The 26,657-nt window shown below is 38.4% G+C and overlaps 1 protein-coding gene across 1 annotated transcript; it reads right to left on the bottom strand.

Moving 5' to 3' along the window:
• Positions 1 to 764: 764 nt before the first annotated feature.
• rps6ka5 (ribosomal protein S6 kinase A5) lies at positions 765 to 25,568 on the bottom strand. Its single transcript, XM_084742083.1, has 17 exons — positions 25,254 to 25,568; positions 20,124 to 20,195; positions 19,718 to 19,936; positions 19,376 to 19,491; positions 19,163 to 19,264; positions 17,450 to 17,533; positions 17,209 to 17,312; positions 16,962 to 17,112; positions 16,626 to 16,787; positions 13,194 to 13,319; positions 11,373 to 11,506; positions 9,734 to 9,827; positions 7,201 to 7,371; positions 6,691 to 6,882; positions 4,508 to 4,667; positions 3,053 to 3,216; positions 765 to 1,985 (listed from the first exon to the last, which is right to left on the bottom strand). Exons 1-17 carry the CDS (start codon positions 25,321 to 25,323, stop codon positions 1,692 to 1,694), a joined length of 2,415 nt encoding a protein of 804 aa, XP_084598209.1. The 5' UTR covers positions 25,324 to 25,568; the 3' UTR covers positions 765 to 1,691.
• Between the last annotated feature and the right edge of the window lie 1,089 nt (positions 25,569 to 26,657).

Genomic DNA, 26,657 nt, shown 5'->3' with positions numbered 1-26,657 from the left:
GCACTGATCCCTTCCTACACTGGTACTCTTGCTGCTTCTCCAAACTGGGGTCATATCGGCCGCCATCTACTGTAGGTAATACACAGACGAAAGAATCTCACATAATCCTACTTCAAAAAACCTGAACTACCCCTTAAACCCTGGAAACAAGGGCAACTTTCTGCACCATATTGCAATAAAAGTGTGTGTCTCTCTCTCTCTCTCTACTCTTAACTCAGGCTCAAACCTGTCCATTAGCTGATTAAACTGCATTTTTTGGCACATAAACTTTCCATTTTAAAATAATTTTATCTTGTTTCATCTAAAAGGAAGCCACTTAATGCTGTCCTTTGGCATCTTGGATCTTGGAATACCTCAAACTTCTTGACGCATTCACCTCGCACTAAGCTGATCTCAATTTTCCATTTGGGGCATTCAGCTCAATCCAATTGGTCGTAGTGATAACGAGACAATTAAGTCCTATACCACACACACACGGTAAATCCGCTGCTGGGCTAAATATACTGACTTGAGGATCAGAGAATGTGGAACAGCAGCGACGCTGAGCCTTGAAGTAGTCATACTCCCACAGATCAGAGGCAAAAATAAATCTAAATATAGCTCTTCTTGTGGGGTCACATCCCCGCAGGCAGCAGTGCTCCCCATACAACAATAAAACCACAGATTTGGCTGAACAGACTACATCCACATTTGGTTGTTTCTACAAAAAGATGTGTACACTTTTGCTTCTTTTAGACTTTTTTTGACCACTGGACACAGCTGCAGATCAATCCCAGAATCAACCAGCCTCCATAAATACTTCTATGAATCTGCTTTACAACCAGTAACAAGCAGCTAAAGGTGTTAATCTCTTTTTGCCTATAATAATCTTAAAATACCTACATAACTGTGTCTCAGTAGCCTACTTGAAGCACTATGATGATTATAAAGATGTTTGAACAACCATCAGACTACATGGAAACAGTCTTTATAGCTGATAGGGAAAAATACACACATACACAAAATGTCTCTTTCTGTTTTTTAAAAGACTCACTGTATCCATTATTTCTTTTCAGATCAGTCTGAACCATAAATAAGTTAACAATATAGCTTATCATAAATAAATTTCAGTCTGTAAAATTCACATATAAATACCCTGCTCCATCTTGCAGAGACTTCCCAGAAAAGAGAAGTGGACCCACATTTACGTTACGCTGCTGCACGTCGCATTTCTTCTCTCCCTTTGACAGAAAAATACAAAGCATCCGTGGTGTAAACACAACGACTTTCCCTTTAAAACCTCTGGAGGCATGGACAAAGACAGGTAAAATGGAGCAGGACAGATTGAGCTGTGATTTGAGACTGATGGTGTCTCTCCATTGTCTGTCTGGACCTGGGGCAGTAGGGCAGCCCTTTTCATTTTGCTTCTTCCTGGTCCAGTCCCTGATTGATACAGTCTGTGTGTGACAGTGACAGAAAAAGAAAAAAGGGATAGGCTATTGCTAGTGATGATTGATTGATATTGAGGTGACGGTTGCTGCTCCTGCTGCATGCTTGGTTTTGGAGACGTGCGGACGTCCATGCAATTGAGCCAGAGGCAGAGAGCTGCCAGGGACAGAGAGAAAGAGAAGAGAGCTGTCTGTCTCTACGCTGGTCCGGGCCATCCTGCGGTTCATCAAACTATCTGAATCTCCCTTTTTCTTCTTGCTGTCTCACTGTCCTTCTGAAAAGTGAAAGGCTGGGTGCGCCGGTTGGTGTTCAGAGTCCACTCCCAGCGTCACAGGTGTGTTAACGGGTGTGCTGTTGGAGGGCGGCGGGTTGGTGTCGGCCCCTGGAGAAGCCTTCTCCTGAGACTGGGAGGAGGAGGATGAAGAGTGGGTGCTCTCGCTGGAGCTGCTGCGGGTCTCTGTGCTGGTACTCGTCTTTTTCATCTTCCTCCTCTTGGCTAGTGGCGCCTTGTCCACCGTCTGCAGGCGGAAACCTTCCCGCTTACATTTGTTAAATGCCTGAGACAAAAAAAGGGGGAGATTGGTGAGGAAGTTATTAAGGTTTCTATGACTTACTTACTTTCCAAGGAATGCACCGAACTAGCTCTTTTTCTCCTGATTCTGATTTAGATTCCTCAGATTAGTATATTTGCTGATATTAAGTAAAAGACTTTGATACAATACTAGTACAAAAAATAAAAGATACCTCTTGAGATACCATGGCAAAAAGAAAACACACCTCGCAAGCAAAAATTCAAGCTGGACAAAAAAGACTGAACTGATCTGAGCTGCTGTAGAACCAAGTTTGCAACCTGCCATGACTGAATAAATGTAACTGATTGAGGAAACACTAAATTTTTACAATGACACTGACAAAGAAACTGAATTTTATATGATTTGAGCAGGTCTTGTCTTATCAGTACTTAATCAGGTGAAATAGGGTCAGTATCAGTTGGGGGGTGTGAACTTTTTTTTGGCTTTTTTGCTCTGATATTTTTGCTTAGGAAACTAAGTGCCAGTATGTAAGATTAACAGGATCTGTTGGCAGAATATGGCAGAAATTGAATATAATATTCATTATCAATATTCATAAAAAATGTTGTATTTTTGTTAGTGTAACATGAGGTCTTTATATCTATAGTGTGTAGGTCCTCTTTCACAGAGTCTGCCATGTTTCTACAATTGCCCAAAACAGACAAACCAAACACTGGCTCTAAAGACATATTTCTTATGAATTTTGCCACCACCTGTTCTCCTACAAGAGACGAGTGAGGCAAGGTGCTTGCACTCTACAAACTCCCCATTAGATGCAACTAATGGTCCTTTAAAGGACTAATGGATTATGGAAATTGACAATAAATTTTCTGTTTATTGCTATATTACCCAGTTGACTGACTGATCATTTGATCTGTACGTTTGGTCAATTAATGTGGGTGTACAAATGTCTTCTGCACAGTCCATGAGCAGCAGCAGGTTGGCACTTGAACAGCAGTTGTTCAATGGCCAACTTTTACAACAGGGAGTATAAATGTTGGAAATTCCTGATCTATATCTACAACAAGTGTGCACGGCTGGTCATTGCGTACATTAAAGGTAGCTTTGACGTAGGTGTGGACGGAGGCAGTGGAGGATCCGAGAATGTCTGGGGTCATGAGCGGGTTGGAGGACAGCTGGCTGTCGTCCTGCAGCCAGGCATTGTACCGTAGGCCACACATCTTAATCCTCTTGTTTGGGTCGACCGTCAGCAGCTCTGCAGGAAACGAGACACAGATAATTACCTTTAGTGCTTTCATTAGCGTGTGAGGAGGTGAGCCACAGAGAGGAAGTGAGATTTCCTCTTCAAGAAGCTCAGTCACTGTGGGCTACTTTGTGCGGCTGGCTGACAGGGCTTTTGAAAAAGACACAAACTCCACGACAACTTACTTTTAAGCTTGTTATGTTTTTATAGTGCTGTAAAGATTCATTCACATCACTTCATCTGAAATAAGAGTAAAAGAGGCCAGCATTTTCAATCACAATTAGTTGAAAAACAATTTTACCAAAGAAGTCACACTATTAAGCTTACTATTAGTTACAGGTGTGAATCCTGAACACCTGTAGTTTGTTTGGTCTAAATCAGGGCTATTCACCTTCAACAGCAAGTGGGTCAGTTGTAAAATCACTGCGGGTTTGAGGGCCACACAGAAAACTTTTGTAAGTTAGTGGCTACAAATAACTCTTACAGTATAATGTTAATAGATATATTTCCCTGATCCCTCGGGAAAACTGGCAAAAAATGAGCCATGATTTTACTTGCAGTGCCTCTTCACATTGTATTCTTTCATCATAGCAACACATTCATGGCACAATCAATACAAAGGTTTAGAACTTGTTGCAGGTGGCAAAGTAAATAAATACTTGAGCAATACTTTTTTCAATACCAAAACTATTTTAACAAAAGAAGATTACAGTGCATATTACGGTATAATTTTTCACATAAACAATGAAGATGTTCAAAGACCTGGTGGTTAAAAAAATCCAAAATCTGGGCATAAAATCCTGTTTTTCCTGCATGCCTCTAAGACATGTAATGTTAGAAAGCTAATCACCAACATTATTAGATCTTAGTGTAAGCATGCTGCGTGCTTAATGGCTCAGGGACATGTACTTTAGTTTTATTTATCACATCACACATGCAGCACCAGCTTGATCTGCAGGCAGCCTCTTGTGGGCCATAGAAAAATTCAAAAGGGCTGTATCTGGCCTGGTAAAAAAAAATACTTGAGAGGGCATGATAAAATGGTCTTGTAGCCCTGCAATTTTTTGCAATTACAATATTTTTGCAGAGTTATCTTAAATACACACTACAGTAAAACACCTCTAAAATCTTAAAATTATATCACTAATACACTAAAAATGTACCTTAAACCAGTGAACCAGTCTCAAAGTGACAAAACACCTGACCTCTCATCTTGTGAAAAAACCCCCCAAAAAAACCCAAACAAAACTAGCGTTGTTTAAGAAATTGGATTTAACAAAAAGCGACCTGTTTACATCCTCACCTTGTATTAGGTCCTTGGCCTGCTGGGACACATTCCTCCAGGCTTCGCCCTCAAATGAGAAGTCCCCGTGTTTGATTTTCTTCATAATTTCCTCTGCACTGGTGTGGGTCAGGCTCTTCTCCTGACACTGAAAAGGCACCTGGCCAGAAAGCATGGTGTACTGCAAGCAGAGGACAAAACACACCAGCTGCTGTCAAAATACCATGAATACACTTTCCAGGCTTAAACGTCCACACTGTGAACACAATCTAACCATTTTGTACAGTCAGTGTGATACAGATTGAATGCTACATGCTAGTAATGTTGCCTATGATGAGCTGACATCAGTGTTCAAACATGCTGCTGTTGACACAACATCTTTCAGAGGAGCTCTTAACCGATCACGACTGTCCACATTGTTATACTGCGTGTTGTTGACCGTGGTTGAACCAGCACTAAACAGAAGAGTGGTCTGTGCTCAGCTGAATGGACAGGATCCTCTCACCTTGGCCTGCTTACGTCTGCCCTCAGATTTCTCATTAAAATGACAGTAGTTGGGAACAGCCCTTTTGGCAGTGGAGGATCTGTCCTGCCCTGATCGCTCCCTCTCCCTCCCTCTGTGTGTTGGCTCACTTTGCTTGCAGGGCATTGTGCACACAGCTTGTCAGTAGCCATTTCATCAAAGCTCCATGAGGCACACTACTCCCATATCCCCCCAGGGGGCGACGGTGCAAAACAGCACTCGCACAAGGGAGCCCAGACCGTGTACGGATGACTGGCCAAGTACAGAAATCTCTCTCTCAACTCTCCGCCTTCCCCCATGTGCCCTCTCCGTCTCTTCTCTACCTCTCCTTTTAATTTTCTCCTCTGAGCAGAAAAAGGTTGAATTAGGATGACATTTCCGCTGCCGGGAAGCACCGTCTCATATGAGCACAGCCTTAACCAGCTCTGAGAGCCAAGGCTGGTTGCTCTTCACACCGCGGTGAGCCTTAAACTGTGTCAGCTCACCACAGGATGCTGAGGGTTTTAGAGCTGAACAAGAAAAAGAGATGAATATCATGCAAAACAGATTAAACAGAACATGCACACACATGCATACATACATGTCCTTATAACATGCAAAAAAAAAACACCCCCTTAAGCTTAAACTACAGCTAAAATCAGTTAAAATAACAGCTGATTGCTCAATCAGAGTGGCCTGCAGCAAATGTTTAATCCATAAACTGGATAACATCAACAAATCAACATTCATGATTAAACATGAATTTGGTTTTAGAAATGCTTCAGTAAGCAGCATTATGAAAAACAACTTTAAAGTGGAGCTCAAAGCTGTGGAATTTCAAAAGATTTTTTATAAAGTTATACATTCATAATCAGGTCACTTTCCTGGAGCATTGTGAAAAGTGAGGAATATAACTTGTTTTGTGACTGTGCTGTCACAAATAATGATGCTCCTGAATAGGGCTAATCAATGATCTGTTATTTAGTCCAATTCCTGACTGAGCAGCATTAATATCACCAAAGTAGAAGCTTAGTTTTGATGCAGGGAGCAATTCTGTGACTAACTTTTAACCTGAACACATCAAATATTAAATGGCATAAAGTTAACATAAACATTGTGTGATTACAGAATATGACAGGTTATATTATCTTGGTGAAAGTCAAGTTGACATAACAAGGACAATGGCAGGTTATGTTGTCTTGGTTAATGTCAAAATGTCATAACAAAGACATCGTTGTCTTGCTTAATATCAAATAAGGACATTGTTATCTTAATTAATGTCAAGCTGTTTTAACAAAGACATTGTTGTCTTGATTAATGTCAAGTTGTCATTACAAGGACAGCTTGAACAATTTCAATTTTGGATTAAAAATGACATCACATCACCGAATTACAGTAAATGACAACTGTCATAAACATTCATAGAGTACTTCATGTCATGGTTATGACAGTGTTATGTTAATCTTATGCACACCCTTACAAATAGAGTGTTACAGAGTTTTCTTTCCTGCTGTGTTTAGAATTTCTGATCAGACTGCCGTAAACAGTAAAAATTTGTGGCTGTGTTGTGTTAACAGACTGCTGATATGTTTCTTTACCCTCAGGATAATGTTAAGTTGAATAAGGAATAATTCTTTACCAGTCCAACTACCAGCATTTTCTTTTAACCCGAGCACGTCTCTGTCGTCCCACATGCACTCACCAGAATGACCCCCAGACTCCACAGGTCACAGGACTCATCGTAGCCATCATATTTGAGTATCTCTGGTGCTGCATACTGCAGCGTGAAGCAGGGAGTCTTCAGGAGCTGATTGTCTGGTGGTTTGAGGCGAGCAAAGCCAAAGTCTATGATTTTTATCTCGGAGTTCTCACTCTCGTCTGTGAAGAGCAGGTTCTGCGAAGCAATTCGAGACACGGACAGCAATCATTTCTTTCTGCTCTGCAGAACTGGTCTGCTCAAGAGCTTACTAAATTGGACATCAAGACTTGTCTGACCAGGTACTTTTGACCCGTGTTAGGGTCAAACAATTTTACTCTTGTTGTGCAGAAGATTGCAGAGTCAGAATGACAGATCATACTAAGTTCAGAAAAACACAGTAATTCTGTTTTAAAAGCTTATGACCCAGTGTGTCTGTATTCATCACAAAGACACAAACTGCTCAGAGAGAAAAGAATTTCTTGCAGTAAGTCCTGCTGAGTGTGTCTCCAATACCTCCGGTTTAAGGTCCCTGTGCACCACTCCTACGTCGTGCATGTGACTGACGGCCGACACCAGTTTTCGCATGATGCGGCTGGCCTCTGTTTCGCTGAAATGTTGCTTTCTGCGGATCCTCTCCAGCAGCTCCCCTCCACCAAGCAGCTCCAGAACCAGGTACGTGTGGAGCTAGAGCAAACACACACACGGACACACTATATTTACACTTCTCACCTACAGTTGATTAGGTAGACAAATAATTTTTATTGCAGTTTTTGTTTGTCAAGGGCATTTTTCACTGACAAAAACTAGACAATGATTAAATAAAAATGATGACAAAAACTATGATGAAAATGTTAGGGAGGGACTATTTGGGAAGAGACCCAATCAGAACTAATCACTAATGTGTGTAAAGGAGGTCAGATGCACACAAACACACTACATGAACTTGCAGCCCTCAAACTGTACAGAAATGTCAACTATTGGGAGAAAGAGAAATACTTTGTCCAAAACAAATAAATTAATAACAGGACTAGAATTTAACATTTTAAATCTAACTAATTGTTGTTTCTAGAGCAGCAAAAGTCATGTTTAGAACAGGAAAGTCTCTAAATAATATCTTACTGGAAACAAATTGATCATGTGAATAAAATAACAAATTTTTCTGACATCAAAATACTGAGTGAAGTTGATAAAGAACGAAGAACACAGATCAGACAGTATCTTCATCCTGTCCTCTTTCCTTTTCTGATGTGATTTACTGTCTGCAGGCTCCGCTGACAGAGAGGAGCGGCTTCTTGGGGTCATCCAGCAGCTCAGTTTAATACAATTTTCCAAATTTAAGATGCATGGCAAACTGAGATAAACAGTGAGACGACATTCAAACAGCTTTCATTTAAGCTTGTTTGTAATGACTGGCCATTAGCCAAGCTAGTGTACTGCGCTTTTGCAGAACATAGTGGATGGATAAGAAACCGCAGACAGAGCAGATTAACAAGTCACTGTATTGGTGACTTGTACAGGTCACAGGTGTATTGATAAATTACTGTGTATTGATAAATTATTGTTTTTTTAGTTACAAAGTGTTATGACACTTACAGTAATGAGAGTAGTTGTCTCTAAGCTTTGACTTATTTTCATTTTACTGTTTCTCCACTGTGCCGTCTCTGCTCTGCTGTTCAGTGACTTCACTCTGTGTGTGAGATTGTGTTTGTGTGTGTGGAGGAGCTGCCCCTGACAGAAAGCAGGGAGGCTGCAGCATGATGATAAATTACACCAAAACAAAAGTATCTGCCAATTATTTATGACGTTATTTATATAACCCTATGAGAGGATGAGAAAAAGACCTTTCGCTATTGAAATTCAAGAATACATAAACAAAATGCAATGCTTTTAAGGCCTTAATTTTATATTTTCAAATTGAATACTTTATTAATACTTTTAAAACCCTGCTGATACCTTTTTTTATTTGAATTAACCATAGTAATATGTACTTTTACTATTGCTCAGATGATCCCTGTCACAAACACAGGCCCATGTGCACATTTGCACACTAATACACTCTTACAATCACAATATTATTAAAAATGTTATTATCGCTGCTGTTATTGTTGTTGTTAACATACATATTTTGTGAATACTAGTTTGCCCACACTTGTATTATACTCTGTATGTTAATTTTGTGTTCTCAATAACTTTGTGAAATTTTATTTAGGTAGAGGCTTCAAATAAGCCCCCTGGGTTTTTGCCTCTCCTTACACAGTATATTATTTGTTATCTTTGCCATTTTTGTGTTTTTTAAATGGTGCAAAATAAAACTAACAATGTTACCCTGAGAAGTAGTAGATGAGAGTGCGTTTGTTGCATGATAAATATAGCAAAAACAGCCCAACCTTGATCCCATGATGGTGAGATCAAACCATAATGGTGTTGAGTAAAAGTGAAAGGGGCCAAACAAATTGGGAAGGGAATAATGTGCCTGGGCAGTGGGGTAGAGTTTCTCATTAGTGCTGGGTCTGTGGAACAAAGGCAGGACTGGGTTGAGGCAAGGCGAGGCAGCGCTGCTTTGATCTGGGTCACAGGCCTCTGAGGTACAGTAATAACCCCACTGAGCTCATCAGCAGTAAAGTGGTGCTCCTGGGCTTGAAGGACCGGGGCTAATGAACCTGTACACAGTCAACCGCACAGGCACACCCTCCCAATAACCGAGGGAAGCTTCAGTTCGAACACATGCATACTTAGTTTGGTTTGAGTGTGCCGCTCGATTAGCAACACAAGTAAATCTAGGTTGTTTCTATTCAGCGTTACAAAATGGTTGTTTGTACAGCTGTGGTTTAAAAATACATTTGGTGTGAAATATCGAGCACACAAAGAGATGTTTATGGGACAATAAGAGACAGAGACAGACCTCGAGGGCTTCAAGCTTCCCCATTAATCAGCCTTGTTCCAGTTCCAGGACTTAATAAGGCCACCGTCCCTACAGGCTTTACAGAGAGCCATGCAAAACAGAATTTATGGTGGCAAATAGAACCGCCGCCATGGTCAGGCTTACCTGGTCGTGGTAAATTTCATGTAACTTGACAATGTTAGGGTGGCCATCACAGAGCTTCAGGGCTGCTATCTCCCGCTGAGTCTGTGCCTCCATCCTACAGCAAACACAAGCAGGAAGCCAGATAACTGTCACAAAATACAACATAAATACACAAACACAGCAGGGTGAGAAATACACTTTTCAGAGGGCAGTTCTTGTAACCTTTAACTGGTTAAACTGGGCATTTCTTTGCATTATATATTAGCAAATAAACTGTCAGTATAATGTACCAAGACAAAAACAGCTGAGACAAAATACCCCCAGTCAGTGCATCTATTCCCCACTAGCTTTCTACTTTTTGTGGCAATTAATGGTACAACACAGTTTTTAAAGTGGGCTGTGTGGGGTTTAGAATCGCAATGATAAAATGATTAATCACTAACTATTTTGATAATCAATTGGATTGAATTGGTTTTGAGTCTTTTTGTTCCAAAAAAAAAGTCCAAATCCTAATTTCAACTTCAGAAATGTAAATATTTTCTCAAGCTGCAACAATTAATCAATCATGAATTGATTATTTAATTAATTGCCAACTGTTTTGATAATCAATTTAACGTTTTGAGTAGATTTTTAACATAAAAAGTCAAAATTCCAGCTTTGTATATGTGAATATTTTCTGTTTTTTTTTTACTCTTCCATTAATCAAGTAAATAATCAACAGATTAATTGAAAATGAAAATATAATCCTTAGTTGCAGCCCTAATATTTTCTGGTTTCTTTAGTCATCTATGACAGCAACCTGAAGATCTTTGGGTTGTGGGCTTTGGGAAGTAGTGATCAACGTTTTACGCTATTTTCTTCGACATTTTATGGACCAGACAACTAATTGACTAATTGAGAAAATTATCGACAGATCAATCAATAATGAAAATAATCAGTGGTTGCAGCCCTAGTGGGGGTGGCATTTTCTTTTGCCAGTTTCCACAAACCAGCTAGGGCAGCCCACAAGGTTCAATTCTCAAAACGTTCACACGTTTTCAATTTCAGAGTCATATCTACAAATTTTTTATATGTATTTTTTCTGCAACCCCGCTGTTTTTTTTTAACCTGGCACAGACTAATTCCAAGTTATAGACAGTTAGAAAACAATGTGCTGCATTAAGAAAAGTTTGATTTACTTTCTGAATGTGCTTATCTGAATCACAGGAACATGTGTTTATTATCAGATGGCCCCAGTGAGGCCTGTTCTTATTAGAGCCATAATATTTGGTGCCACACTGTCAGTGTAGGAGTGTAGTCGTGCAGGACTGAAGTCAACACACACGATCAAAGCTCATTTTGTAGCAGTAGCCAGCAAAAACAACCAGGTTCCTGAGCAGAGGTGTATTTACATTAATTTAACTCTCCTCTGGCAACCTTACACAGAGTAATAAGGTAAATAAAATCCAAGGAATTAAGAAATCAAATCAAATTAAGACATTATTTTGCATTCAGAAGTTTAACTGAACACGATTAACCTTGTTTTTTTGTAAGACTGTGTTTGTGTTAAGTCCAATTTCTGCCAGAGAGAGGAGGAGAGTGAAACTATAAACATCACGCAGCCAAAAGCAACTAGGCTGACAAACACATCTGAGCAGGAGGGCAGGCTGTGAGCTTGTACCTCTTGCTGACAATCTTGACGGCGTATTTCTGTCCAGTCTTCCTGTGTGTGCAGCGTCTGCAGATGGAGAAGCTTCCCTCTCCCAGAACGCTGTCCCTCAGGTCCATCTCATAACTCATATAGAAAGGTGAGTCCTGCACATGCGAACAGTAGACCAAAAGAAGAGTTTTGGTTAAATATACATTTTAACTGAGAGGCGTACCCAAACTGTCCAATCATCGCATGTGATCTCAATTAAAGAATGACTTCAAAGATCCTATATTAAACCCCCAACATAATGCAATGGAGAGACATGGCTCAAAAGAAAAATCTGTGTTTAAGTTTGTGTTGGTTTGTTTAGTAAATATGATAATTATTGTACTGTTAATTCCTTGGTGTTACCCGTTCGTGTATCAGGGCAATTATTATTGCCAGAATAATTTCATAACAATGCTCAGAACAGAAAAAAATATGAGTCAAAAATAATTCTAAGCGTATATGCATCTCGTATATGCATCTCCAGTATTATGTGTTGAATAAAAAAATTGTTAAAAAAAAGAAGTTTTTAATGTTTATAGAACTCAAACTTTTTGCTGTTTTGTGTTTTTCCGTGTTGTTATCATAATAACCACACCGTGATTGAGCAAACATGAAAAACATTTTATGAGGAACCCAGCAAACTTCTCTTGTTGTGCAATGCTGTCCAATTTCATTTGCTTACAAAAAGAGAAGCAGAGAAGTGGCTATTGTGCACAGCAACCAAGCGGTGAAAAAAAAATCTAGATTTTCAGGATCTGAATTAAGATGTTTAAGAGGACTAAATGATAAGACGAGACAAGACAAGACAAGACAAGACAGACTGTCTGGCTTGTTTCCAGCCTGTGACAGCACTGTGAGCTGAGGCTTTAATGGTATTCTGAGCACATTTGGAGCACATTGTTGCCCGACTGCGCAGCTGCAACTTCCTCTATATAGAGTGTAAGCACTGAAGGATGTAAGTGCAGGGTTTCTGCATGTTTCACCTTGTTAAATTTAAGACTATTTAAGACCTTTTTAAGATCGTTATGAATGCAATTTAAGACTTATTTTCATAGCTGTACCTGGAAAAAGGTACATGCACAGTTTGCATTATTGGTTAGTGCTTCAAAGATGGTATTGTTTTGTTATAGAGTGATTGATAATACTTTTTCCCAAAAACACATTTAAAAGCGAGATCAAAGTCAAATCCAACTAACAAATTAATTAATTACCTTCATAATTCAATCCATTTTCGTGACCTGTCAGAATTGTTAATAAGGCATTTCAAGGACTAAAATTCAGATTATTGGATTTCAAACTTTTTAAGGATCTGCGAAAAAGTAGACTATGATCAAGGGTACATGCAAGCCAAAATGCTCTTTTTCTTTTAAATTTCAATTTCATATTCCAGCATTTTGATGATTAATCAAACACTGCTAAAAAGACTGAAATGCATTAAAATGATTAACTACCAATATAATAAATTTGACAGTTTGTGAAACAGCTCAATTTCTTATCACTTATATCAACACAAGATCTCTACACCAGCAGGTACCCAGGATGCTGGTGAGAAAACCTGAAACCCAGTGAGCACAGAAAGGCAATGTACTGCAAGCTTCACATAAATCATTTTGCTGCACAGATACACGAGTGCATCCATGAGTAAACAGCATCAAATAAATAGACTCTGAGCAGAGTAATACAAGTACAGTAGGAAAAAAGTTCTATTGGAGTGGAGAGGAGGGAAAAAGTCTCATCTGTCTGTGACAGCAGCCATTAGCTTAAGTGTGTTTGTACAGGGGAATCCAAGTCCATTCATCTTACCTTCATCATGGCGCTGCGGGCCACCGCAGCAGAGCCTGGCCTCTCAGAGCCCCCACACAGCTGGACAGGGTCGTCCATCACCACATTCCTCTTGAACAGGATGGAGGGGGCCATGAAAGAGTAGCCCTGCACACAGAGACACGCAAAGTCTAGGTGTTTACATTTTAAAAAGACATAAAGTGAGGGCTGGACTATATGGACAGAGGGAAAAGAAACATCCATTGCTGGAGCATTAAAATCCCACTGATTATACTTTATATAGATATATATATGTTACTGAAATGTATAGACACTTAAAAGAGAAAGCTGTTATTTATTTACTTTAATAAATCATAAAATGACCAAGATATGTCATTAGAGATTAAGGAAACATATTAAGCTAAAATCCTCGCTTCTCTGAAATCAATGCTGAAGCCATAATGTCCCCTTTGGAATTTCTATTCCAAGCCAGAATGACTGTTTTTGTATGATCATTTCACATTAAGTAGAGTTCAAATTAATGCAGAATGTTTGCCACATGAGTAAGTGTCCATTTATTTGTTGTAATAAATCATTAATAAGAGTAAATATTTATAACAGTTAAAATGAGAAATATGTTAATGTCTGTCAGGCAGTAAGTCAAGTTGTCACTTCACTTAAAGTCCAGAGTGTGGATTTGCGGAGCAGTGGGCTTTTGTTTTGAGGATAACAGACTTAACTTTACAGCAATAAACGGCTGATCAACTTACAGTGTAGTGTAGAGTTTATGATTTTGCATTCATCCTGTGCTCCTGCATTGTTCTTGCAGCCTGCAGAGTTTTCCCTGAGTCTGAGGATGCAGGGCAGACAGCTCACTTCAATCTTAGACTGTATGATAGACAGGATTTCAACCTATTTAATATACAGTCTATGCCTCCAACTCACTATTTGGACTGCAGTACTTATTTTTGCATGTGCAACTGCTACATATTGCTCCTTCAGAGTATTTTATATATTTCCATATTTACAGTAAAACTTCAAATTGTTGTGTATTTTTCTTCAAAAGTCATACCAGCCTGTCAGCTCCACAATAAACTCAATTCTATTAATTTGAGAGTGACAGCGGCTGTCCAGCTGTTCCTATTGTTAGACCTGTCATTGTGGAGCGCTGCCTGCTTAATTCCAGCTGTGGGGAGCCCAAAGCTTTGAGCTGGCATTAATCTCTCTTTCCCTTTTTTCACCGACACACACACAGCTGTGTGGTATGTAGTGACAGCCATGGATGGACGGAAGGATGGATGTTGAATGAATGAGATGCCCTAAATTGCCGGGCTTGAATATTTGATTGCTCTGCTGTGAAATTACATCTTGGCACTCTTAATGCAATTTTAATTTTGTTTTGTGAGGCACCGTGGGGGAGCAAGTGCACGGTTTAAAATTGGGATTGCTGTCGTTATCTCAGAGATTGCTAGGCTTGCAAATTATAAAGACCACAAAATTTCAGACTATGTGAATGGCAGCTGAGAGCGAAAAAAGCCAAGATGAAGTTGGCAATCAAAGACTGAAGGCGTAACCGAGACAGACGTGGTGATGCTCTCAAAGTGTAACCTTTTATTCCATGAGAGAAGCCCGTTAATGGATCTATTGATCTACCGAGCTCAAGGATCCAGAAGGCAATCAGAGTTGAAATTTCATGCAATACATCAGACAGCCATCAGCTGGCACAGAGTTGTGGGCCATATTATGGTTCAAAGCTACATCAAAAATAGTCATTCACATCTGTTACTTCAATAAGAGCTGCATATGGCAGCAATTACTTCAATAAAAGACCCTTTAGTCAATTTGAATACCAGTGCACACAGACAGACTCATGTTGACTTACAGCAACCTTTTGAGGACATTCAAAACTTCACTTGATTACTTCGATTGCTGTGGAGTATGTCAAATATAGTCGCAGACAAAAAGCGGATAATGTATAATGCGATTTTTCATCCGTGTCAACATTTCACACCAACTGCAACCAAAGCCCAGACAAACATCGGCACAAAGAGGATGCAAATAAAGTGCTGTCCTGCACCCAGCACAAAGGAATGTCCCTGTCTGTAAACAACAAAGCCACGAGTCACAACAAAAAAAAGCTGTCTGGTTGTCTAACATCCATTAAAAGGAATTTTGATTACTTAAGTGGTACTGTATCAGGTACATATCAATAGTTAGTCTATTACCTACAGTGGATGTCAGCACGCCCCTAATTTGGAGAAGAAGGGAGGGGTACAAGCACGATAGTTAAGCTGTACTACTGTAGACAGGGTCAGCGACAAAAGGTATTTTAGCCACTTAAAAGGGTTCATCTGAGAAAAAGATCAATCAATATCAGTTCATCCCCCAAATCATACATATACATACATATGTATGTATGTATATATATATATATATATATATATATATATATATATATATATATATATATATATGCACATGGATTATCCTCAGCAACTCTCATAGATCTAGATAGATAATTAGCACTACAGGTAAGAGGGAAATATATATGTATATATATATATATATATATATATATATATATATATATATATATATATATATATATATATATATATATATATATATACATATATCTATCTATCTATTTATCTAGATCTATGAGAGTTGCTGAGGATAATCCACAGACCTCGCTGTGAACAGTTTCATGTAGGAACTACTTTCTTTCTCCAGTAGAATCCACTGGAACTTTCTACTGGAAAGAAAGTAGTTAAGTAGTAGGTCATGATTTCTGGAAAAAGACATTGCTGTTGAGTTTTTGAAATTTATTTTTAGCACCTTGAGCACCACAACCACAGTGCCAATTAGTCTCATTATATTCGAGAGAAGGCAGACATCTCTCCAGCCAAAATCTCCAAAACTCAGCAGCTTACAACAAAACTATTTAAATGAATAACTAGCGCTATGGGCAAGAGTAAAAATATGTATTTGCGTATGACTCTCTCTAAACCAACCAAACTCCATAGGTGAAATCAGTAATTTTACCTCACAGAACACAGGAGTTGCAGGTCTACTGCGTCCTTGATCTGTTAGTTTGTTTGTGTTATTGTGTGACTTCTTCAAGGCAGTGGGTAAAGTTTTATTATATTATTACAGTGGTGTAAAATTACTGATTTCACCTATGGGGTTTGATTAGTTTAAAGAAAATGATATTTGGCTTATATAACAGCTATTTCCCATCAGAAAAGGCTGTCTGACAGCTAAGTAAAGTGGTTAAAATATTGTAAATATTGTTTACACTTAAACTGATATAGATTTTCTGGACCTTATTTTGTGGCTAAAATACATTTTACTGTTGACCCTGTCTACAGTAGTTCATTGTTTAGCTTCCCTGCTGGTGCCCCTCTCTGCTTCTCCAAACTGGGGGTGTGCCGACTGGCATCTATGAGAACTAAGCCTTTAACACCCTCCCACCTGGAAGATGCGGTCGCAGTTCTGAGGCAGAGCTGCAGGAGAGTAGGTGGGGTCCATCTCTGTGAACTCGTCTGCAAAGTTGCTGACATCCAGCTCATCCCGAATCACCGGCTTGAACGGCGCAGGCACCTTCTTAGCTGCCAAGTCTTCCCAGTTAATTTTCTAAAGTGAGTTAAAAAAAAAAAAAAAAAGACAAACATTGTGGTTCATCCCCATCCTTATTAACATAGCTTATACAAACACTCAAAGCAGTCTCATTTTGTACAGTAACAGCCCATCCTGCCATTTAGTTTTTCTAAATATTGTGGAATAGTCGAGACAGGCAATGAGATCCACCTGGTAAAACGGGTGTTTTTTTACATTCTCTGCTCCATTAGGACCCGACCCCAGTCTCTTCTTTGGATCTTTGATGAGGAGTCGCTGGATAACGTCTTTGGCCAGTGGTCCCATATCTTTGGGGAAAGGAGGATCCTTTTTTGAAATCCTCCTGTGATGCGTGAGACAGATATGGTCAGTGCTGTACAGAGATTATAACTGAAGGGTGGTTGAAAACTGCGGCTGATGATCAGAGAAGAATCCATACTTGGCAATGTCTGTGTGTGAGTTCTCATCTCCATCAACGGTGAAGGGCGATCCGCCAGTCAAAAGCTCGTACATCAACACGCCGAGGCTCCACCAGTCCACCGCCTGGAATACATGAAAGCACCCATCCTTGACTTTGGCTTAACAGGCTAAAAGAAAAATCTCAGTGGAGAGAAGACACATTCTGGGCTGCTTGATTTGATCGAACAGACAACAGCATAAAACATAAAGCTACAAATTACCTTGTCATGTCCAGACTCTCCGCCTTCCACAATCTCTGGAGCCATATATTCAATGGTACCACAGACAGAAAAGGCCCGCTCCATCTGTTGCAACAAATGCACAAATTCATTAACTGACACATTTTGAGATGCAAATATAGCAAAAAGACCCAGGCAATTTTAGTCTTTTCTGTGCTGCAAAATGCCTGCAAGTGGCTAGGGCTGTGAGAGAGCAATTAAAGTCCCTGAAAAAAGTGGTTTAAAATCTATTTCAAAGTGTTTGTCTATAACATTTAAAGGTTCCCTGTGGACTTTTTAACCTCTCATATAACAATGAGGTAGGGCTGCTATGGCCAAGTGCAATATCCAGCTTGCAGAAGCTGCACTTTTTTGATAAAGGAAAAATGTGTAACAATGAAGAACTGTAGTGCTGCAGAGATGCCCTGGAGAACAAATCTTGTTCTCAAGATGCAAGAAAACATGTTTGTTTGATAAAGACCCCAACAAATGTCACATGATAGCATAGTTTTTTTTTTTCAGTGAAAATTAAAATTGTGATGCAAAAATGATAATTGCTAATCATAAATCATATCGGAATATTTGCCAAAATAATCACAAAGTTATTTTTTACGATATTGTGTGGCTCTACTATGAAGCAGTTTTTCATTTACTGAGTCCCTATTTTGTTTGTCTTGTGCACAAGTATGACAATACAGATCTCCAGGCATTATTTATTTGGAGCTTAACTCACAAAAAACTCAACTAATCTGCTCCACTGGGTTGTGGTTTGATAACCCAATGGACAACCACACAACTGCCATCATATTTTGATCAAAATGTTGCTAAACTCTGATTGGTGCATGCACATATGCATCACCTTTTTCCAGCTGAGCCTGCACACTTCAAACCAGTAAGGCGAGCTTGTAAGATGATTTCTCTTATGTGAAGAAACCAAATCCATTCTTACTTTGGCAGAAAATAGTGTGTTCAACCAAGACCAAATTGTTCACGTTAAAAAGCTAATTGAGAAAATTGTTTTGAAGCCTTGAAGGAAAAGACACAATACCTTTTTTGATTCTTTCTAAGGCTAAATCCATACTAGTACATTTTTAATTTAAAACACTCCACTTTTTCCACATTTATGCCTAACATCCACACACCTTTCAGAGTTGTCAAACCCTAAAACAGAGACTTTTGGAAACTCTGGGTTTTCGTTCTAGTCTGGACAGGTGGAAACGGAGACTTTTAAAAACGAAGACGCAGACAACCATCACTTCCTGATTGGGTCTTATCAGTCACAACATGTCCTACCCTGATTCGTTACACACCTGTCACAGAACATAACAGAGGACATCAGCCTTGACGACCAGCAATGATTTCAACAGAGATAAAGAATTACAGGCCTTTCGACCTTGTTGTCTATGTGTTACTTTCAGAAACAGTTCCACCTCGTCATCAGTCCATGCAAAGAAATCTCTGATCTTACTTTTCATGATTGCTGTTCCCTGTTCAAAGTATTTTTTGCAACAAAGCAACCAACCATTAAGTAGACTCATGTTAATACTGACGTAGAATAAGACACTGTTCTGAAATGAAAACATATTCTTGTGAATGTAGCCTAAATGTAGTATGAGAAAAGAGAGATAATTGAGTTTTTATCAAAAATTTGAAATTAGGCTCTCATCAGCTTTTAGGATTGAGAGTTTTAAGACACACTGCTGATACATACTGTACCTGATCAAATTCTTTACTGAGGCCAAAGTCTGTGAGAACTATATGTCCGCTTGAATCTAGCAAAATATTTTCAAGTTTCAGGTCTCGATAGACAATCCCAAGCTGCAACGAGAAAATGACAGAGGATTAAGTGAAACACAAAACAAGTAAGCATCAAAATGCACAACTAATAAACAGACAGGAAGCCTTGATTGTACTGAATCAAGGGGTTACCTTGTGTAGATGTTCGAGTGCCAACACAATCTCTCCACTGTACAAGGCTACTTCCTGCTCCTTAAATCGCACCCTTTGCACCAAATGTGTGAAGAGCTCCCCGCCATTTACATAATCTATAATCGAATATATCATGCATGTTAAGTTTTATTCAAAACAATATAAGTTGGTTTGTTTTTCTACAGGGAAAAGCAATTGCTTTTAAATTTCTGTTTCATGATTCATTCAGCTAGAGAAAATATTCCACTGGGTTAAAGACAATTATTAACCTTTTCTTTTGCTTGTATAAACATAATATAACAGGAGTGGCACAGAAGGTAGTTTAATATAAAATATCCTAACCGAGAATGAGGTGTAGCTTGGTGTCCGTCTGGAAGGCGTAGTGAAGTGTGACAAGGAATGGAGACTGGCGGATGTGCTCCAGCACTTGCCGCTCCGTCCGTGTGTGTTCAGCGGTCTTTGCCTTTTGTACAATAGTGGCCTTCTTCAAAACCTTCATGGCATACAGCTTCCCCGCATCATGGCCGCTTACTTTCCTCACCAGGAACACTTTGCCATATGCTGGTCATTAGAATAAACAAAATCAGGGGGCAAAGTTCATTGCAGGGCAAAGGCTTAAGCAGAAATGACTGGTATGGCATGCTAATCATTCCAAAAAGAAACAATATCAGATGCCAGACCGGCATGCACACTATCATCTAAATGTCAGGTTTAAAGAGAGAGACTAATATTAAAAAGTTCTACTCACCTCCTGTGCCCAGCACCTTTAAAAGCTCAAAGTTTTCAATGCCCACCCTCTCCACGTGTCCTGTCAGGTTGGCTGAAGTCGGAGCAGAAATAAAATATTACAAGATCAGATAAGCCTCTTAGTTCATATAACAAACCAAATGTGGCTCGAATGATAAAATACTAAAGAAATACAAAATAATAACAAATATTGTTGCTACAGGAGATCAGTAGAGTACATGTATTCCCTTGACCACAAATAGAAACTGAGAATATTTTCCACATTAAGTATTTTTCCACTGAGGCTTATCTGGAACACAGGGAAATTTCTGTTTATAAATCACTGCACTGACAGCTCTAACATTTGCAACAGCAATTGTTGTTTGCCGTTGCATTATAAATCTCCCACCCACCATGACTGGTGCCATGTTATTGGACAACTTATTAGAGTAATTAGCATGACCCACAAGCCATTCATTAATACAGATACTAGGACTGAGTATCAATTCAGATTTCCCAAATCGATTCAGTTCAATTCACAAGGTCCCAATTTGATTTAATTCACAATTCAATTCAGTTAGAGACAATTCAGTTACAATACCAATTTTGTTTGGATGTGAATGAGATTCTCAGGGATCTTTAAGTTGTACAAGTGACCCACTAACCTGGTGCATTATTTAAAATATTAATGTTTACATTAAGAATTGATCCCAAAGCAGTTACATTAAACCTGTACTTTTTATTAAACATGACCTGACCAACACACTAAAATTAGCAAAATCTTGCGTTATGAGGCTTGACCATACATTAATGGGAGATGGATTGGATTGGATCGCTTTTTGGATTTTATGAATCGATATCAGACCAGACAAAGGAAAATCAATTTGAATTGTTATTAGGGTCCTATAACAGATATACCTGTCCATGTATGTGAGCACAATCCACATAGAAAAGGTCTTTGGTAAAAATTTTCCCCTCTAAAATCAATATTGGTTTCAAAAATAGGAATAGGAATAAGTACAAGTTGTGGATGCAGATTGTAATGGAACAACTAAGGATCTGGTTCATTTCTAAGACGCAGCTGCTTCTGCTCCAAAATGATAAAAAGGTGAGGTGATGCTTAGTTAACCAGCAAGGTAACAAGCTGACATTTCTGCAATAAAATGACTCTTGTCAAAATTGGTGAAGACATTCTCAATATCTATTAAAAACTGTTGATACATTACATCACTTTGCAGTCTATACGTATTGATAATTCAACACTTTATTGATATCACATCTTTACAACAATATAGTGACAGTTATTTATAGTAAAGCACCAAAGCTGTAAAGAAAATAAGTTAAGTGCTCATTCAAGACCTCAGTTCACTTGAATGTTTACTGTCCTGCCTGCTATTTTGCCTGCAGTACAACCAGACAGTGTTCAGTGACTTTTTCTGTATGCAGATTGTTAATTTAAAATAAAAATGTATTTTGTGTGTCTAACACTTTTTTCTTTTTGCCACGGTATCAAGTATTTATAAGTGTTTTTTAAATACTAGTATTGAATCGAAGTTTAAAATTCTGCAATCGTGACAACTCTAGTCCTCTATACTTTTTGTTTTGTAACTAGCGCCAAGTTATAAATTATGTATTCTTCATGCATTTCATTTTGATACAAAGAGCCTCTCAGCCATGATGCTTTGAGGCCAGTGAAGTTGAAAAGGTTGAAGAGGTGGGATTTAAACTGGAGGACGTGCAATTTAAAACACTGGACCAGTTAGTCTGGGTGGTGATTAAATGGTTTCTGTAGGTCTTCATTAATGTGAAAGAAGTTCAGTTTTCTGTCTGCAGCATTTGCCCATTTTTTTCAATGAAACAAATTCACCATTGCAGAATACACAGTTCTACTCGTCTGCAGCTCTGCATTCAAGTCTTGTGCTAAAAACAAATTGCTCTTCTTAACTCTCTCTCAATTGTGTAAGATAAGCTTCCATGCAACTGCAACCAAACTTGCTACATTAGGCAGCAAAAGGTGGGTCATTATCTTCCATCAAAGATTTTCAGTGAATTCAGCACACACTGTCAGTGACTTCTCGTGTCTATCTAAATCATGGTGTCCCAGTACAGCTGACTGAGCATAGCACACTCTCAGACATGCATGTCCATTGTAGTGAATACATTCCTTCTGTCTCACACTCTGAAAATAGGCTACTGAGCAATTAAAACGGCTGATTTAATCTTTTCCGCGGCTGCTTCTCCTGTTACACACGAGAAGAAATGCAACTGCAAATATTAGGCTCTTCGGGAGCACACTGTGTCATTTCAAAACAACAACGCTGTCCTTTAAATTTGAGGTCAGAGGTTCAGGTTGCATAACACCCTTGTCAAGCTCACCCTGCCAGGACCAAGTTTGATTTCTGTTTATTAATAGACTGACAGAGTTGTCCAACCAGATGATGCCTTACTGCTAGACAAGAGGAACCTCTGCAGTCTGCAGGAGGGAAATGCCCATGTTCCTCAAAACACAATGCTTTCCTTAAATTAGGGCTGCACAATCAATCAAAATATATTAACGAAATCGCAATATGGCCAAGTGTAATATTGAAATCATAAACAGTGTAGTGCTGCAGAGATGCCCTGCCCTACAAATCTTGTTCTCCAGGTGTAAGAAAACATGTTTGTTTGATACAGATCACAACAAATGTCATATCATCATGTTTTCTTTTCAGTGAAATTAAAACTGTGATGCAAAAATATCTGTCAAATTACCCTTGGCTGCCACCCCACTTCAAAGTGTGTATTTTAGGTGGTTTCTTGAGTGATCAATCTTAAAAATCAAACATCTGATAACAACTAAATGATTGTCTGCATCAACACAACCATATCTGAGATAATGTGAACTATAACAATTACATTCACTGTAGTAGATATAATATTTACAATTTTACAGAAAGATTAAGACAGAAAGGAACAGTGATCAATTAGTCAGTTAAATGACTGGTTGCCAACTATTATATTTATCGCCTACTATTTTGATAATTGATCATTTTAAGTAATTATTTAAGATCCAAATTCTCTCATTTCAATTTCTCAAATGGGAATATTTCCTGGTTTATTTACTCCTCTATGAAAGTAAACTATCTTTGAGTTGTGGATAGAGATGCTAATGATTAATTACTACTCCATTAAGTGCAGCTAAGAATTCAACCAATTAAAATGCTTTAATTGATAACAAATCGATAGTCTACAAATGGCAGTGGGCCTGCTTGTTTTGTTTGTTGGAACATTTTTTTAATAAGGAATCTTGTACTTGAACTTGAAATAAAAAATAAGAAAAAACTGAAAACAAGGAAAAAAAAGAAAATAAACATGCAAAAATTATTGTTAGCGTTTTCATCTACTGGTTAAGAGAGATGCACAAAATTTTCAACCCTACTTGTGAACAAAATGAGACATTTGAGGATGTCAGTGTGGGCTCTGAGAAACATTAATCAACATTTTATGGCATTTTATGGACCAAAAAACTAATCGATTAATCAAAAAAAGTAATTGCCAGATTAATCAGTTGTGTACTGATTTTGCACGATATTGGAGGTCAAATTTGATTTGATTTTACATTTTCATTTAATTTAGCCCAATATCACAGACCACAATCTGCCTCAAGGGACTTTACAATCTGCTCATTGCTTAAGAACATAATTGCAAAGAACAAACAAACAAACAAAAAAGAAACACTGTCCTGATCTGTTTATTCTTTTATTTTACTATTGTCTCCACTCTCACATACTGCAGCAATGGTCCTGAGTAGCGTGATGCAGCTGCTAAAATGCTGTGTGAAATTTAATACAAAAAAAAAAAAACGAGTGCCAGTGACAACTAGACCAACTGCATATTTAGGGCAGGGCAGTGAATGGGGGTGCAGCATAGTCATGTTGCAGCCTGAACAGCAGCACTGTGTCATTAAAAACCAGTTGTAGCTGAGACAGTGTGTCCAACTTCATTCAGCAGCAGCCCTCTGCATTGAATCAGCAGACCTGCCACTATCCCCACACAACCACCCTCACTCAAGCCTCAGTCATAAATATTTCACACTAAATATAACTGTATTTCCTGCTGATCTTTTTTGGTGTCATGTTTCTGATGCTAATGTCAACACTACTTCACTTTGTAGATATTATCATTCAGTGACATTAAGAAACAACACCCAATAGAATTCATCACAGTTTTAGCTTGAGGGTGATGCTGAATAGAGTTAAAAAGAAATTTACCTGTCAACCACTATAACACTGGAGAAACAATAGTATCATTGTTAAATCACTAAAATCATTTAAAGATTAATATTTTGTGTCAAATTTTTCAGATTTATTTCGTATATAACCACGTAACATGAATTACAGTGCAGTGAGCAGGTCACTATTGTGAAATAAAGCCATAACATCATTTTAAAATGAATACTGTGTCACATAAATGTGTGCCAAATATTCTTTGTTTTGTAAGTGACCGTGTAATACACGGGAATATGTACAGTAAGCAGGTCATTATTTTGAAATAAACCCCCTCAGGATGATTCATGACCCCCTGCATCATCCTGTTGGGATTTATTTCACAATAATGACCTGCTCAGTGTACATTATCCTTACTGATTTGACAGCACTGCAGCTGTGTCTGCTCTTCGCTGGCTAAGGAGAAGTTAGCTGTGACCGCTAACAAATCCAGCCAATAACAGGAAAACCAACTCTTTTTGTAATTACCATTAAGTTAGGGCGTCGTCAGTGACATAAACTTGCTCAAAATCTCTGTCGATGGTCTAATTTAGCTTTGTTACACGTTAACAACTAGCTTAAGCTAATGTTATTACCTGCTGGGTTCACAGCGGTTATTAAGTAGCAGTTAGCTAACATTAGTGAAATGGTTAGGTAACGTTAGTTTGCGTGAGTTAGCAGTAGCCTCACAGGTACGTTAATAAGGACAGACAGCCTTCCTCTGCCATTTTTGGACTTGAGTAACGTTAATGTTAGCGCCCACTACAAATGCCCATTGACAGTGACAGTTGGCTCTTCCAAGCTAGCCAGCTAACATTTCTTCAGGGCACGTGTCTCCTTAACATAAACGGCACATTAAAACGGACTGCATTAAAAGTTTAACCAGCTCGCAGCTAACGTTAACTTACCATTTTTCAGCTCATGTTTCACAGTAAAGAGGTCACCTTCTCTGGAAGATCCCTCCATCGGGGATGGCATCGTAATTTCGTGTTCCAATTATATTCAAAGATGCTTTTCAGACAAGGTTACGTTCACCTCGCACGCCAGTTTGCAGCATTAACATGCATAAACTGAATTGTTAAGCAAGATAATTAAACGCCTGATAGTTAGACGCCAAACTTAATAGATTTACAGGCAAAAATGTTGCTACTAAACGTAACAGCAAGCCAGCCCAGAGGAAACACTTGCTTCGTCCAGCCAGCACACCAACACTACCACTACCTTCGCAACCAGACAGTCCCTCTGCGCTGATTGGAGTTGCTATGTGAAGATCTGACCTCTGATTGGTTCTTTTCGTGTTAGCGACACACAGTCCCGCCTTCCTCAAATGACTGATGCTGCCTTCAAATGCCCCTCGTACACGCTCAAGTCAAAGGTCAGAAGTGTAAACATTGAAGTGCAATTGCGCATTAATATATATATACTTCCAAGTTCAGAATATAATTGTAAATACAACAGAATTGTTCTTTGGAGGATTTTGATTTATTTCAGAAAATAAGTTGTGTTATTAGTAGTACTAGCACATTAATGGAGAGTAACAAATTCTTTACTCTTTACTTTTTTGAATAATACCTTTATCATATTAAACTAAATGTATGATATTATAATAGTATTTATAATAAGGTATCATAGTATAATAAATAAAGTAATTTCGTAGTAGTTTTTGAGGGACTTTACTTGTGTACTTTGATTTTATATTACTTAATGATTCTACTCCAGTACATTTTAAATGCAAATATTACACTTTTTGCTCTACCACATTCACTTGACAGATATAGTTCCTAGTTTAAAGATCAAAATTTCATAAACATAACATATGGTTATCTTGTAAAATCTGAAAATATAAAATATGATGTGTGTACTGCTTAAACATGACTGCATCAGAAATAATATAATAAAATTAAAATTTGATACTTTTACTAAAGGTAAAGCATATCACCATCTCATCCTTTTTTATATATTTACATTTCTAAGGGCAATTGAGAACATCTTGTTTTGCCACAGTGAGACGCAGATAGTGGTGTGAAACAGTCATTAGGCAAGACAAATGGGATATCTCAAAAATGATCAGTTCCTGTTAGATGAGGTAAAAATATATGAGGTACCAGGAATTAAGATCATTACTCATAGTGAATTTACTTGTGTGTTTTAATTTGAGTCAACAATGCAATGTGTTCATTTTGAAGGGAGTCATAAGAGTTGACCTGCTTTAGAAAAATATGCAAAATAATGCAAAGTGCTGCTGGTGATGAATGGCCTGACATGACATGATATGAAAAAGTAAAGGGACAAAGCTTTATCACCAGTCTATA

The sequence above is a fragment of the Lutjanus erythropterus genome, chromosome 18 (genome assembly GCF_056507025.1).
Source record: "Lutjanus erythropterus isolate fLutEry1 chromosome 18, fLutEry1.hap2, whole genome shotgun sequence".
NCBI lineage: Eukaryota > Metazoa > Chordata > Actinopteri > Lutjaniformes > Lutjanidae > Lutjanus > Lutjanus erythropterus.
This window is presented reverse-complemented; position numbering and strand designations above follow the sequence as displayed.

Excerpts from the sequence above, each read along its gene's own strand:
- rps6ka5 (XM_084742083.1), bottom strand. The coding sequence starts at position 25,323 with ATGCCATCCCCGATGGAGGGATCTTCCAGAGAAGGTGACCTCTTTACT. Across the intron at positions 17,313-17,449 it reads GAGAGTCTGGACATGACAAG|GCGGTGGACTGGTGGAGCCT; the intron begins GTAATTTGTAGC and ends CATGTATTCCAG. Across the intron at positions 9,828-11,372 it reads GTCAAGATTGTCAGCAAGAG|GATGGAGGCACAGACTCAGC; the intron begins GTACAAGCTCAC and ends TGTTTGCTGTAG.